Source organism: Argentina anserina, chromosome 6 (genome assembly GCF_933775445.1).
Source record: "Argentina anserina chromosome 6, drPotAnse1.1, whole genome shotgun sequence".
NCBI lineage: Eukaryota > Viridiplantae > Streptophyta > Magnoliopsida > Rosales > Rosaceae > Argentina > Argentina anserina.
The window spans coordinates 35921476-35934317 of NC_065877.1; the positions used below are offsets into that span (position 1 = coordinate 35921476).

General features: G+C 37.2%; 3 protein-coding genes across 5 annotated transcripts; 1 reads left to right on the top strand and 2 right to left on the bottom strand.

Annotated features, from left to right (window-relative positions):
- Positions 1–1924: 1924 nt before the first annotated feature.
- LOC126801230 (ADP-ribosylation factor) lies at positions 1925–4683 on the bottom strand. 2 transcript variants are annotated; one of them, XM_050528716.1, is made up of 7 exons: positions 4563–4683; positions 4164–4320; positions 3884–3954; positions 3470–3589; positions 2805–2923; positions 2381–2462; positions 1925–2173 (listed from the first exon to the last, which is right to left on the bottom strand). In XM_050528716.1, exons 2-7 carry the CDS (start codon positions 4309–4311, stop codon positions 2168–2170), a joined length of 546 nt encoding a protein of 181 aa, XP_050384673.1. In that variant the 5' UTR covers positions 4312–4320; positions 4563–4683; the 3' UTR covers positions 1925–2167. The 2 variants fall into 2 exon arrangements, with proteins under 2 accessions (XP_050384673.1, XP_050384672.1); XM_050528715.1 differs by lacking the exon at positions 4563–4683 and having other exon boundaries at positions 4164–4322.
- Positions 4684–5690: 1007 nt separating this feature from the next.
- LOC126797596 (peptide deformylase 1B, chloroplastic/mitochondrial) lies at positions 5691–8060 on the top strand. The gene is made up of 6 exons (XM_050524251.1): positions 5691–5932; positions 6018–6156; positions 6284–6476; positions 6636–6746; positions 7346–7408; positions 7806–8060. Exons 1-6 carry the CDS (start codon positions 5728–5730, stop codon positions 7911–7913), a joined length of 819 nt encoding a protein of 272 aa, XP_050380208.1. The 5' UTR covers positions 5691–5727; the 3' UTR covers positions 7914–8060.
- Positions 8001–10850, bottom strand: LOC126797595 (polygalacturonase At1g48100). 2 transcript variants are annotated; one of them, XM_050524250.1, is made up of 7 exons: positions 10516–10850; positions 10267–10398; positions 9979–10176; positions 9776–9820; positions 9485–9692; positions 8930–9120; positions 8001–8856 (listed from the first exon to the last, which is right to left on the bottom strand). In XM_050524250.1, the coding sequence occupies exons 1-7, from the start codon at positions 10822–10824 to the stop codon at positions 8452–8454; spliced, it is 1488 nt and encodes a 495-aa protein (XP_050380207.1). In that variant the 5' UTR covers positions 10825–10850; the 3' UTR covers positions 8001–8451. The 2 variants fall into 2 exon arrangements, with proteins under 2 accessions (XP_050380207.1, XP_050380206.1); XM_050524249.1 differs by having other exon boundaries at positions 9776–9823.
- Between the last annotated feature and the right edge of the window lie 1992 nt (positions 10851–12842).

Sequence of the window (12842 nt, forward strand, 5' to 3'; positions counted from 1 at the left end):
ACCTTCATACTTTCAGCTTCCTTATCAACCTGTAATCAACTATCAAAATATTACTCATCGACATTCAATATATAAAGTTACAGACTCCATTTTAATCGTTCAGAGACTTGTATTAAACACGTGAAATCAGCTGAAAATTGCTCAGTGACTCAAACCTGCTAAAAAAGCTTCCAGACTTCATAGGTTGGCAGTGCAAGTTAGTTTCCAAGAGATAAAAATGATGGAAAGCTAAATTATTGTTGCTGCTCACTTTTGTTGCATTTTGAAACATTCAACTTGCAATGAGTGTTTTCTATACTTCTGTGCTAGATGAGCAACAGGCCAAAGAAGCAAAGGAACCTAGTGGTCATCACAACTTGGAGGCTAATGGCAGGGCTTTCAAGGTTTGCACCATCCGCATTTGCTCGCAAAACTATTATGTTAAATCTGTGATTACATTCACTGCTAAACCAAAATCCTTTCTAGTTTCCTGAGGAAAGGTAACATATCAATTTATATTTCTGCTTTGTTATCTTTTCAGTAATGATAAATGCTGCTATGGAAACAAAAGTAAGGTGTAGATGATGTCTTGGGAAGCATACCGTGCCAAACACCAGTTAAGCCCTCAAGTTGAGATGCCTTGATCGAAAATGTGTTTGAAAGAGCGCGAATGATCACCTCCTCAAGTGACTTGAGGTACCAATAAAGATCCATTTTATGATTCCGGAGATTCATAATGGGGTACATTACTGTCTACACTGCCACAGATACGAAAATCATGACTTAGTTATCAAAAATTACAACCAAACAATAACTGACCATACCCTAACAGAGCATAAAGTTCATTTAACTACCTGACCAGGACAATGTTATGTAACCTCGCCGCCGCATTCAGTCCGGTGAACATCAAATGGAGCATCCTTGAGGTCAAAATTGAGGAACTTTTCAGAGCTACCGGTGCCCATTGTGTAAACAGGAGGATGCTAAAGAACTAACAGCGAGTCAGGGCAGTCTTCATTCCTCTCAATCAGAGCCTTCTTCTCTTTCACTATGCTCTTCTGCCAAGACCAAGCTTGCTTGTACGGATTGAAGCACTCACAATCTGACCTGTGTACAAGGAAAGGTCCATAGAATCACATAAAAAACCCAATTGTAGAGACCAATATTTGTCAATCCGACCTTTTTTCCCTTGAATGGAATTAAAGATGGTAGGATCAGCTCTTATAAGAAGAGTAAAAACAATTAAGCAAAAAAAACAATTCCCAATTCACAATATACATTGATTATAAATTATAAACCCAGAATTTGAATCTTAAATATGAAATTCAACGAAAAAGAAATCAGAACAAACATGGAGAAGAAGACGAATATGATGAAAGACGAAGAGGAATTACAAAAGAAGCAAACGAGAGAGAGAGAGCTTACCTCAACATGAAGCAGAGAAGGAGGCAGACGAGGAAGAATTCGGAGGACATTTTAGGAATGAAAATTTGATTCAGGCTTTTTCACGGAATGAATACTTACTCTCCCCTCCGGAGTCGGGATGGAGGATTGATTCCTGAAAATCAAGTGGGACCACGTCGAATTCCATTCCGGGAAAGTTAGTAAACATCATTTTTGAAAGGAATCTTGCGGAGTCATTCCCTTTACCGGAAAGTAAACACGCCCTATGTGTCTGCTACTTTGATACAAAATCATAAGCAAGAGCATCGAACACCAAGAGTTGCACATGTTTGCAGTTTTGGAAATGATTCCCTCAAGCCTGGTTAGTTTCCCATGTGGCGCCAGCTATGAGTTTCGTTACGGCCTTGAAACTCTTCACTTTGAGTCACAATCTATCCAAAGATAGTTGGGATCCATCTAATAAAGGGCTAACATTGCTGCCACACTCGGATCTCTAATTTGAAATCAGCACTACGTAAGTTGTCAACTTGTCAACCACAAGTATATAATGAACACACAAGGCTTGATATTGGTTCACACTTAAGAGTGTTAAGACAAACTGTAACATAGTAATTAGCAACATTTGTTTACAGCTATATATAGTATAAGCTAAAGTAGCAAATACACAACCCAAAATCAGAAGACAAAGTCTCGCCAAAAGGTTTTCCTATTACAACATTCACTGAAAACAAAGATAACTAACCAACCCAGAATCTCCAAGGCAAAACCGAACTCCTTGACCTTCTTATGCCTGTAAAGAGAGGAGGTTCTCAAAAATATAGTATTAACAAATTAATGCCGTGACAGAAAATACCCTTTGTATCATTGTGAAGTAACGTTTTTGATGTGACCAATAAATTACTTGCGAATGTTATAGACTCTGGGAAGAAAAAGAAAGGAAACTAACTAACACCATGAGCAGATTGTTACTGTAAAAAGTTGACTTTAGTAAACTTACCTTGCTAGCAATGTTGTTGGAAAGCCATTCCAATCCCTCGTACAGTCCCTCTCCAGATGTTGCACATGTGCTCTGAATGTACCTGAGAGAAAACACCATAACACCAATAGTTTAGGCCACAATTCTCTTATCTATAATAACATTAGGTCCTACAATTTCGTCCAAGATATTTGTATAAATGAACATAACATCAGGTTCTTAGTTATTTAGCTGACTTTAAGACATCCACTAGTTTTCTAGCTCCTATCCAAAAGAACTATATTAAACATCTGAATAAATAGATAAAGGAGTTATGTCACCCTATTCAGTTTGTTCAACCATTTACAGTTTACAGTCGTGTTATGTAGACGGATGATTCACAGCGGACAACTGCTTATATATAAAGTATATGGAATGAGGAGTGAAATATAACAATATAATTTACCAGTGCCGTTGGCGGAGAGAGTGAAGACCAAGCTTATCAGTTATTTCTGCAGCATTCATTGCATTAGGAAGATCTTGTTTGTTGGCAAATACGAGCAAAACAGCATCCCTCAGTTCATCCTGAAACCAGATCAAATGTTTACCATCAAACCCTAATACTGATGAGACCGTAAAGAATATGTGCAACTGTTCACCCTTGACAAGATATAAAACTTTCTAATTCAGTTATGGGCCATGCAACAAGAATTGTTCATAAAGCAATATAAATACAACAAGTGAGTGGATAAAACTACAGGAGTATGTATCCAAACTCTATACAAACATATGAAAGCCAACAATTTAGAACAACAAAGCACTCTAGCTACACAAGGTTCTGAACCTTGTAATGAGTGACAGGGCATGCCACCAGAATTACTCATCAAGCAACTCAGACATAAAACTATAAACTACAGCAAGTAAGCAGACACAAGTTCAGGAAAGTAAAGAATGTATCCAAACCAAAATGAAACTTAGTGAAGCAATTCAGATTCTAATATATTCGATTGTACAGGTGAAAGAAGCAATCCAGGACTTGCTTTGAAGGGATCCCATAATATTTAGAATGAGAACTAATGTAGCACCGGCATTAACAAGCAGAAATTAAAAGACATAAGAATCAGTAATTACCTCATTCAACATCCTGTGCAACTCATCCCTTGCCTCAACAACTCGATCCCTGTCATTGCTATCAACCACAAAAATAAGACCTTGGGTGTTCTGGAAGTAGTGCCTCCACAATGGACGGATCTGTAACAGAAGAAACAACATCACTCAATAAGAATGCATATATAGACGTGCAATCAGATTCTCCTCTTCAGAATAGGAGAAACCATACAAACAAACAAAAAAACGGCAACACACAGGAATCACACAGCCTTTTTAAAAGATCATACAAAAACAATTTGTTTTCATATAAGCAAGCATCAGTAAACATCCACTAACCATAAAACGGCCACACAATCATAACGTACGCTTTTATCCATGCGCATATACACTGGCACATGAAACTATATACACACAGAAAGAGAGCAAGTAGTTTACCTTGTCCTGACCCCCGACATCCCACACGGTGAAGCTGATGTTCTTGTATTCCACAGTCTCCACATTAAATCCTGTAAACAAACCACTCACGCAATTTAACCGAGACGCAACAACACTCTGATCTCACAACAGCAAACACACAACAGTCATGAGTCTTAACAGAGCACAATGAAAGCGAAAACCTAACAGCCAAACTAGCATACAAAATTGAGCCGAAACATAGCAATTTCGATCAATAATACAAACTAGACAACAAAGCTAGGGATTTGGAGAGACTCACCGATGGTAGGGATGGTGGTGACGATTTCGCCGAGCTTGAGCTTGTACAAGATGGTGGTCTTACCGGCGGCGTCGAGACCGACCATGAGAATTCGCATCTCCCTCTTGGCGAAGAGCCGGCTGAAGAGCTTCGTGAACGTCAGGCCCATTTTTCTTCACTATCAAAACACAAATTCCAACCAGAATCAGCACTAGTTTACGTTCTAGGGTTTCATAAGCACAAATCAGAGCAAACGAATCGAATTCAATTTCAATCAGATTGGAAAATCATAAGCGATTTGAATTACGTGGAAATCGAACAGGATCGGTTGAGTAGAGCTAGAAATTTTAAAGAAAATTGAAAAGCGTGAAGATTAAATAGCAGAGAGAGAGAGAGAGAGAGAGAGAGAGAGAGTCATACCTGGAGGAAGGAAGCTTTTTTGTGAAGGATGTAAAAATGAGAGGAGGAGCCAACGTAGCAACCCCGCGATTTTTATTGGAATCTTTCTTTTTCGGTCTCTCTCCCTGACCCTGGTCAGTTACTTAACGCTTAGACCCACGACGTCGTTTTGGAAGCCCTTTTTGTATACTTTTTTTCTTTTCTTTCCTTTTTTTGGCTAATCTGAAATACATTTTTATTTGTACTAGTTTTTTACTTATGCATTTGCACGGATTCAACTTCTCACTACCCATTAAAATAGTGTTAATCACCACTTTTTTTTCCTTTTTTTCTTTTACAATTTTGTTTTATTTTTTCTTTTACTGTTTTACATTTTGGATATTTCAATATATTATTATTTTAATTTAGCATTTTTTATAATATGGATAGTTCTGATAGATCTATTTTTGTTTGAAGCTGTTGACCCAAAAGAGGGCTTCTAGCTATGGCAGTGGAGATATTCTCGACTGTCATCACTCTTATCAGTTGTATGCTCATAGATGATGTAGATTGTGTTCGTGTCATGTCATTTTTTTTATATTTAATGTACAAATGATTGAAATGAAGTGTATATCACGAATGTGATCGGGAATATGTTGATTTGGTTAGTCCCGTGTGTATAAGGTAGAGAAACTAAATCTCGAAAGAAGTTAGTTTGTGCTTGATTGCTGCCTGTTTGAAACTCAAATAAGTGATGTGAGAAACTATAGAATAAGTTCACTAGAATGAAATTCAAGTATCTATATTCATTTTCATCGAAAAAAAAGTATCTATATTCATTGAATTTTAAAATGTATGGGAGATTATTCACGTTTGTGTTTACTGATGATCATTTCGAACTTCCTTACTCTAGATTTAAATCAAACAAGTTAGAGGTCAATTCTAGCTGCCGTGTGACGCGTGTTTGATTCCACTTATTTTTGGTGCTGTGGTCAGAGTCGTGAAAATACAAGGACACCATTGAAAAAAAATGGAAACGGATTCAATGTACGAACGAGTAAGTACGCCGGTCGATCTGGACCGTCTATTTATAATTTATACACGTGGATCAACTTGTTGAATTGGGACGTTAGTTGCTGTTAAGTCAGGCGAGTGAGATTTCAACAGAGAACGCGTATTTTGTTTGTCGAGCTACACTAGTAGTTTTATGGCCATGGCTTCCGCGGCTTGGCTGCAGCCAGCTCACTCTATCTTCCCAGCTCTCTACCGCCGCCCCACTTTTCCCGCCGTCTTCCACCGCTTCAGCACCAAGTCCTCAGCCGGCCGGCCGATATCAACTTCGAATCGGCTCACTCCGGTCCGCGCTCAGGCGAAGCGAGGCTTCTCAATCAAAGAAGACGAAGTAGCTTCTGGTAAATCAAATTCCAAACTCAAAACTAGCAATTCTTTGTGCTCAAATTGTGCCCTAATTGAGTTTGAAATGAATTGAAATTAAAGCTGCTGATGTTGAATTTGAGACGCCTCTGAAGATTGTGGAGTATCCGGATCCTATACTGAGAGCAAAGAACAAGAGAATTGAATTGTTTGATGATAATTTGAAGAAGTTAGTTGAAGAAATGTTTGATATAATGTACAAGTAAGTTTGATTGGTTGTGATTATTTGGTAATTGAGAGTATAAAGATTCGAGATTTCGAGAAATGGTTGATGTTTTTTGACACGAGTTGTTGTTGTTGTTGTTGTTGTTGGCTTGGTTTTTTGACAGAACTGACGGCATTGGGCTCTCTGCGCCGCAAGTAGGAATCAATGTGCAGCTGATGGTGTTCAATCCGGTTGGGGAGCGCGGCGAGGGGGAAGAGATTGTGCTTGTGAATCCTAGAGTGAGTAGATATTCGCAGAAAACACGACTGTTTGAAGAAGGCTGCTTGTCCTTCCCGGGGATCTATGCTGATGTTCAGGTGCTAGTCGTCGCTTTTCGGTTGCATTGTCATTTGAAAATGATTATTGGTGTAATAGTTGCTAGATGTGTTGTTTACATGGAAGGCAATATTTCTTGCTTGGTAATTTGTAGTCTAGACTCTTGATTTTGATGTCTTAGCTTCTTTTTGTGGTTGCAGAGACCAGAAAGTGTGAAAGTAGATGCACGGGACATCAGTGGTGCGAGGTTTACTGTAAACTTGTCCAGTCTTCCTGCACGGGTGTTCCAGCATGAATTTGACCATTTGCAGGTTTTCTTCTACTTCAACTTACTTTCAAGCTACAATGAGTAGTTTAGCAATACATTAGCGAAAACATAACTAACAGATTTCGGTGGTAGGGTTCTATGGACAGATGAACTTGTTGCTTACTCTGATTCTACTACTGTGAATCCATTCGATAATCTGCTATGCATATTTCAGACCATTTCATAGATATTTACTAGCAAGCTTAAATAATGGTAGACGTACGTAGTTCTGATGGAAGATGCTGTCAACAATGGCTAAAACCATGATGTGTGAGTATGAGTTAGTGGGTGTCATTTGACACAAGTAATGTATGGAAGGTCACAACTTTTTCCATTTAAACATCTTTTTGAAGTACAATATCGAAATAAGATGTGACAGGTGGTTGATGAGCCACTGTGTACATTCCCCGAGTATGGAGTGAACAAGTAAAATGCATTAAGGGCATCTAATATATGGTTCTTTCTGAGATTTGAGAGGAAATAGATATATGAAATATGATATTATTTATTTGTTGGGCTTTTCATTATGGTAAAGTAAGCAATCACAAAAAGTCGAATGGCTTAGAACTGATCCTCCTTCTTTTGTGGCTCCTTTGAATGTAGGGTATGCTATTCTTTGATAGAATGACTGAAGGAGTACTTGAAAGCATTTCTGAACAGCTACAGGTTAGTACTTTTTTTTTTCATCAACTACAAGTTAGGCTAGTTAGTGCATTGAAAAGCCTATGCTTGTCCTCAACAAATATCGCCCTCACCATTGGAAAATATTCTTAGATCAAGGTGGACAAGCAACAAACAGTCACTTTACTAGTTGAACTTAAGAACTTATTTTCTTTCTTTGGTAATTTAGTACTTCAGGATATGTGTTTGCTTGATTTGAATGTTAAGATCACTAGTTAAGTAATTTGTCTATAAACTATATTTATTGCTGCTACATAGTTTACTAATTGAATGACCACGCTGCTGGTATAATGGGGATTCTTGTAGATTTATCATCGTTAAACTTGATATTGGTTTCCTTTCCATGGAGATTGAAACTAAATAATGTGTCTAATGGTCACAGGCGCTAGAGAAGAAGTACGAAGATAAAACAGGACTTCCAAGTCCTGAAAGGATAGAAAGTCGTAAAAGGATGAAGTTGAAGGCTGCTGCTGGTTTTGGGAAATCGTAGTTGGGATAGATTTCTGACACACTCCTTGTATGTTTATACAGAACTCCCAGCATTGTAATAGCATTTTTACTGCTATAATTGATCATATTTAGGCACACTAAGAATTCCTCATAGGCATAAGATTACATTATTGTCATATAAAATTGATTGAACAGTAAAGTATATCTTAGATATGGGATAGAATGTCAAACCCAAACTTGACCTTAGCTGGTCTCACTTAAATTCAATCACCTAAACTGTTAGTCTCCTGATTGGTGTTTTAAATTAGTGTCACCACTCGCCACCAAGGCACCAGTCAAAACCATAACAGGACACTGCCTGGTACGCTGTTGAATGATATTTTACACTTCAACTCTCATGGGTAACAAGTAGATTTCTTATAATTGATAGTTAATTTGAATAATTTCAAAGGCCACTTATATGAACCAAAATGTTCCGAGCAGTAAACGACACAATTGCTGGTTATACCTAAAGGCGTGTTTATCGTAGTATAATCTATACTAGTTGCTCCCTAGGCTACATTACATAAGGGATAAACTTAGCAAGAATAACCACCAGCTGCAGACTGGACTGAGCTGATGCTTGAAGATGGCTTTCCTTTCATCAAACAATCGATCGGGGGTAGAGTGTTTGTCTTGAGATCTCCATATGCCTCCCAGCAGAAAGGGTCATACAAGTGCTTCCCTGATTGAACTGATTTCAGTTCTATGGTGTCTAGGGATACACCGGTACATGGTATACTGTCACTACATGCAAAATGTGCAGGTTTTGATGTATAGGTTCCCTGAATGTTTACGTAGTTTATACCGGAAACTGCCACAGCTGAGGTCTTGTTTGCGCAATGCCCCTTGTCACAGTAGAATTGATCAATCATGATAGGGAATTCAACTTCAGATACTTGAATGTTTGCAAACATGACATTTTTCACTGACCCTGATCCTCCCTGTAGCAGTATAAAATCATTAGAGCCTTATAACTAGTTGTATGGATGGTATAATCTACGAGTATATATGTACCTGCCAGGTCTTAATTCTGACTCCATTGAGCGTATTCTGCAGTTTAACATCTCGAACGGTGATGTTTGACACACAAGCTCTGGTGGCATCCTTTCCTAGCCCACCAATGCTGACTCCATGTCCAGGTCCACAGTTTACATTGTGTATGTATACGTTTGAGCACCCAGTTTGTATTGATATACAATCATCCCCTGCAGAATATATATAAATAATTGTCGTTAGGGTTAGTTATATATATATCACAAAATGTCAAATTCCCTTGGTCTGTGGAGGTCTTTTTGTGATATATCTTATAATGTTTCTTTCAACATGCTTACTGTTAGAACCCTGATTAAAAGTTGATGAGGATATTTAAATATGTTTTTCAACTTTATATTATAGTTTATTTGGTAATTGATCTCCCATGATATTGCTTGAAAATGCCAACTTCCCTATGTTCCTCTGATCCTCTCTAGGCCTTTTAGGGTCAGATCAAGCTTATGCTGATCTATAAGATTTGTGATCCTCACTATGAAAGATTTTGCCAACTCTTGATAATTAGATGTTGAAAATTACCACAAGCAAGGCTTGCGCCGGAAATGACCACATCCTGGGAGTTTTGAAGGTGGATTCCGTCAGTGTTGGGGCTGTCGCCGGGGGACGAAACAGTTACGGCAGAAACTTGTACATTAGTGCAGGAGTCAAACTTGAGGTGAGTTTGAGGGCTGTTCTGGAGTGTTATGCCCGTGACTGTCACACCGTTGCTTCCATAGAACCTAAGCGCCTGCACAGCAAATTAAAATCAATCTCAGCCACCATAATAGAGTCGAACAGTATCAAATGATCAGGGAGGCGCAATGTTATTACTGTTGGTTTTGTTCTTGGCATTTTTCCACTGTAACTATCTACGGTCTGCTGCATAATAAAACATCAGGAAAAGGGTATTAGTGCTTTGTTTATAACTAGAAGCGACAATAATAATGGGTATATTAGCTTAATATATATGTTTAGCTCAAAGCATTTGCCGGCTTGTTTTGGCTTGACATAGGTGAATTAGAATAGTGAATTACCGAATCTTCTGTACTATTCTCTGCTGTTTCATCTGTAGGATTGTATGTGGGGGAGTCGTTCCACCAAACTGCACCTTGTCCATCGATCACACCTTTACCTCTGATTGTAAGTCTTTGAAGCTTTGTGAACTCAAGCCATTGTAGAAGGCCTGAACCCCAAGCTCCCGCGCCTGTCGGAGCTATAATTTTTCCGTCTAACTGCATCAGAATATGTAGATGGACAAGGTTCACATATATAGCTAATATTTCGAAACCATATATGCTTGCTGCATGATATTAGAAATGTACCTGAAAAACAATGTCTGTCTGACAATTAGGGCCTGCGAAGGAGATAGGTTTGACAAGGAATACAGAACCAGATGGAACAGTGACTGTTGATCCTTGCACTTTGCACGCTGCAGCCCACGCTACTGCGAAAGCCTGTCTTGCGATGCAAGAAATTAGCAGTTGAGAATTTGTAGCGCTAGTAGTATGAATAATTTGAACAGCAATGTTTCATTTGAAACTCTTAATGTTTGAAACCTAGCTATCAATCACCTTAGTGTCATCTGCCTTCCCATCTCCTTTAGCACCGTAGTCCAATACATTGTAGATGGGACTATTCTTGGCCGCTGCAGTACTTACTTTAGTATCTTCTTGTGTGATGTAATTGTCACTTTTCAAAGCAGACACAGTATGCCCTGATGAGTGATGATGGTGCTGATGTTGATCTCGGTAACCCCTTCGCGCCACTCGGTGTTTCCTCCATTGATGATGCCTGCCTTTTCTAGCTTCACAAGTCACCAATAAGCTGGAAGAAAAGGCAATGAGCAGAAACAATGCCAAGCTTAGTTTGAAAGTAGTCATCTCTTTGTTTATGTTGAAGCAATGAGGCTTCAGTTTATGGTTTTTGGACTTGATGAATTACTATTGTATATCGCATATATATAGGTAAATAGCTCACAGCACTGTGTGCACACATGAACCTACTTTATATTAACGACAAGTTCATACCTTCCAAGGTTTTCGTTTTTCAACTTCTAAATTTTGTCCTTTAGAAATACTCCAATTTCCTCATACATAATTTAATATATGGTTACTTTCGCCGTAGTACTCATATCACATGCTTTGGGTTTACTTTAACAACGAACGAAAATACTTGGAACAGAAAACTTCCATGACTGGCCAACTGCAACATGTATATGAGCTTATTTTGCTGATGTAACTACTTGTTAAACTTCATTATCAAACACTTATTTCTTCATGTGAGTACACTTCTCGGCCATCTAGCTAATCTCTTTGTACTTTGAAATGTATTTATCTATAATTATTAAACTGTAAGGGGTAATTCATTATATACCCAAAAATCTACACTCATTTGAAATTAAACCCACCACTTTATTTCTATATGATAGACACTTAAATAAATACATTTTACTATATATTAAATCCTATTTTTTGTATAATTTACACATATTGCCAACATTCAAATATAACATCAACGTAATGAATGAGCTTAATTGACTCTAAGTCTTAAATACCTTAATTATGTTTTAAATCTTTAATACTAACTATTATGCTATTTCAAGAAATTTCATAATTATTGAGAAAATCATGGAATTTTTGTATAAATTTATGAAAATGTTAGGCGAAAATGAATTAATTCTAGCTCCATATATAGATAAGGTAATTAAAATCATAAATATGATATATGGGTAACTTTTGCCTATATGAATATGTAATGTAACTATTAAGGTACGTTTGTAGTCCTTGAGCTTTTGAAACTCATCTGGTATATAGGAAATTTATTTTATGTTTGTTTTCATTGATACCTCTATATTAGACTCCAATTCAGATTATACATTTTCGTTAGGTGTACGTCTTTCTATATTATACCTATGTTTTAGTTTGAAGGTTCAATGTCATATTACTCAAGCCCTACTTAATAGGTAAATTACAAATGTAAATAGATATGTAAAAAATTCTCTCGATCATAAAAATATACTTAAAACTAAGAGAAAAGTTAGTAAAAAAACCAAGATCACCATGTACCTTACTGATAGATATCATTCGTGTATGTAGAGAGTAGAGACACATCAAATGTGAGTTTAAGAGTAAAAATGCAATCTAATTCGCAACTATACAACTAGAAAATTGCTTATATAAAGAACTAGCATATATATACAATCAAGGTACAAAATTAAGAAAGTAAGAATGCAATTGATTATGATTGATGCATTTAGTTCTAGCTAAAATTTAGTTCATCATTTGAAATTCAAATTTATGTTGAGATTGAGAAAATACCAAATTTAGCTTTATACAATATGAAGGGCAAAAATGTGAAGACATATTAAAAATGAATAAAAATAATAATGAGAAATGCTATTATATATTTGAATTGGGTGTAAATCTATAGAAAAATATATAATGGGTTTAGTTTAAAAAGGGGTCTTCAACATCGGGTTGATTTCTAATTTTCTCAAACTGTAACCCACTAACCTTCAGCTTATTGTCACATCCCTTATGATTGTTCACATGCAGGCTAGGAGCATTTACTTGTTCATTGTTCCTGAATTTTGCAGCTACATTTCTTTTCACCATCAATCTGCAGTAATGCATTATAGCTCGAACAGTGATGCACGTACTAATGGATCTATTCGTTTAAGTTTATGAATTCCTTTTCTTAAATACGAGACTTCATTTAAGTTTGCAACACAGGGCTTACCAAGAAATTAAGGATAATACTCTTTCACAGCCTCATTAGCGAGAAAGAGATGAGCAATCTATTTCTTTAAAAGATTTGGATCACGTACACCTAAAAACAACTGGAAAGAAGGAGACACGATCGTATTCACGTATTGAACAGCTAATCGGGATTACGTGTT

What these genes read in the sequence shown, in the direction of transcription:
- LOC126797596 (XM_050524251.1), top strand. Translation starts at nt 5,728, where the DNA reads ATGGCCATGGCTTCCGCGGCTTGGCTGCAGCCAGCTCACTCTATCTTC. An exon ending in ATGTTTGATATAATGTACAA is followed by an intron (nt 6,157 to 6,283) that starts GTAAGTTTGATT and finishes GTTTTTTGACAG; the next exon opens with AACTGACGGCATTGGGCTCT. An exon ending in ATGAATTTGACCATTTGCAG is followed by an intron (nt 6,747 to 7,345) that starts GTTTTCTTCTAC and finishes CTTTGAATGTAG; the next exon opens with GGTATGCTATTCTTTGATAG.
- LOC126797595 (XM_050524249.1), bottom strand. Translation starts at nt 10,824, where the DNA reads ATGACTACTTTCAAACTAAGCTTGGCATTGTTTCTGCTCATTGCCTTT. An exon ending in GGAAGGCAGATGACACTAAG is followed by an intron (nt 10,399 to 10,515) that starts GTGATTGATAGC and finishes ATCGCAAGACAG; the next exon opens with GCTTTCGCAGTAGCGTGGGC. An exon ending in CGGCGCAAGCCTTGCTTGTG is followed by an intron (nt 9,121 to 9,484) that starts GTAATTTTCAAC and finishes TATATTCTGCAG; the next exon opens with GGGATGATTGTATATCAATA.
- LOC126801230 (XM_050528716.1), bottom strand. Translation starts at nt 4,311, where the DNA reads ATGGGCCTGACGTTCACGAAGCTCTTCAGCCGGCTCTTCGCCAAGAGG. An exon ending in CACCACCATCCCTACCATCG is followed by an intron (nt 3,955 to 4,163) that starts GTGAGTCTCTCC and finishes GTTTGTTTACAG; the next exon opens with GATTTAATGTGGAGACTGTG. An exon ending in TCTCTCCGCCAACGGCACTG is followed by an intron (nt 2,463 to 2,804) that starts GTAAATTATATT and finishes GTTTTCTCTCAG; the next exon opens with GTACATTCAGAGCACATGTG.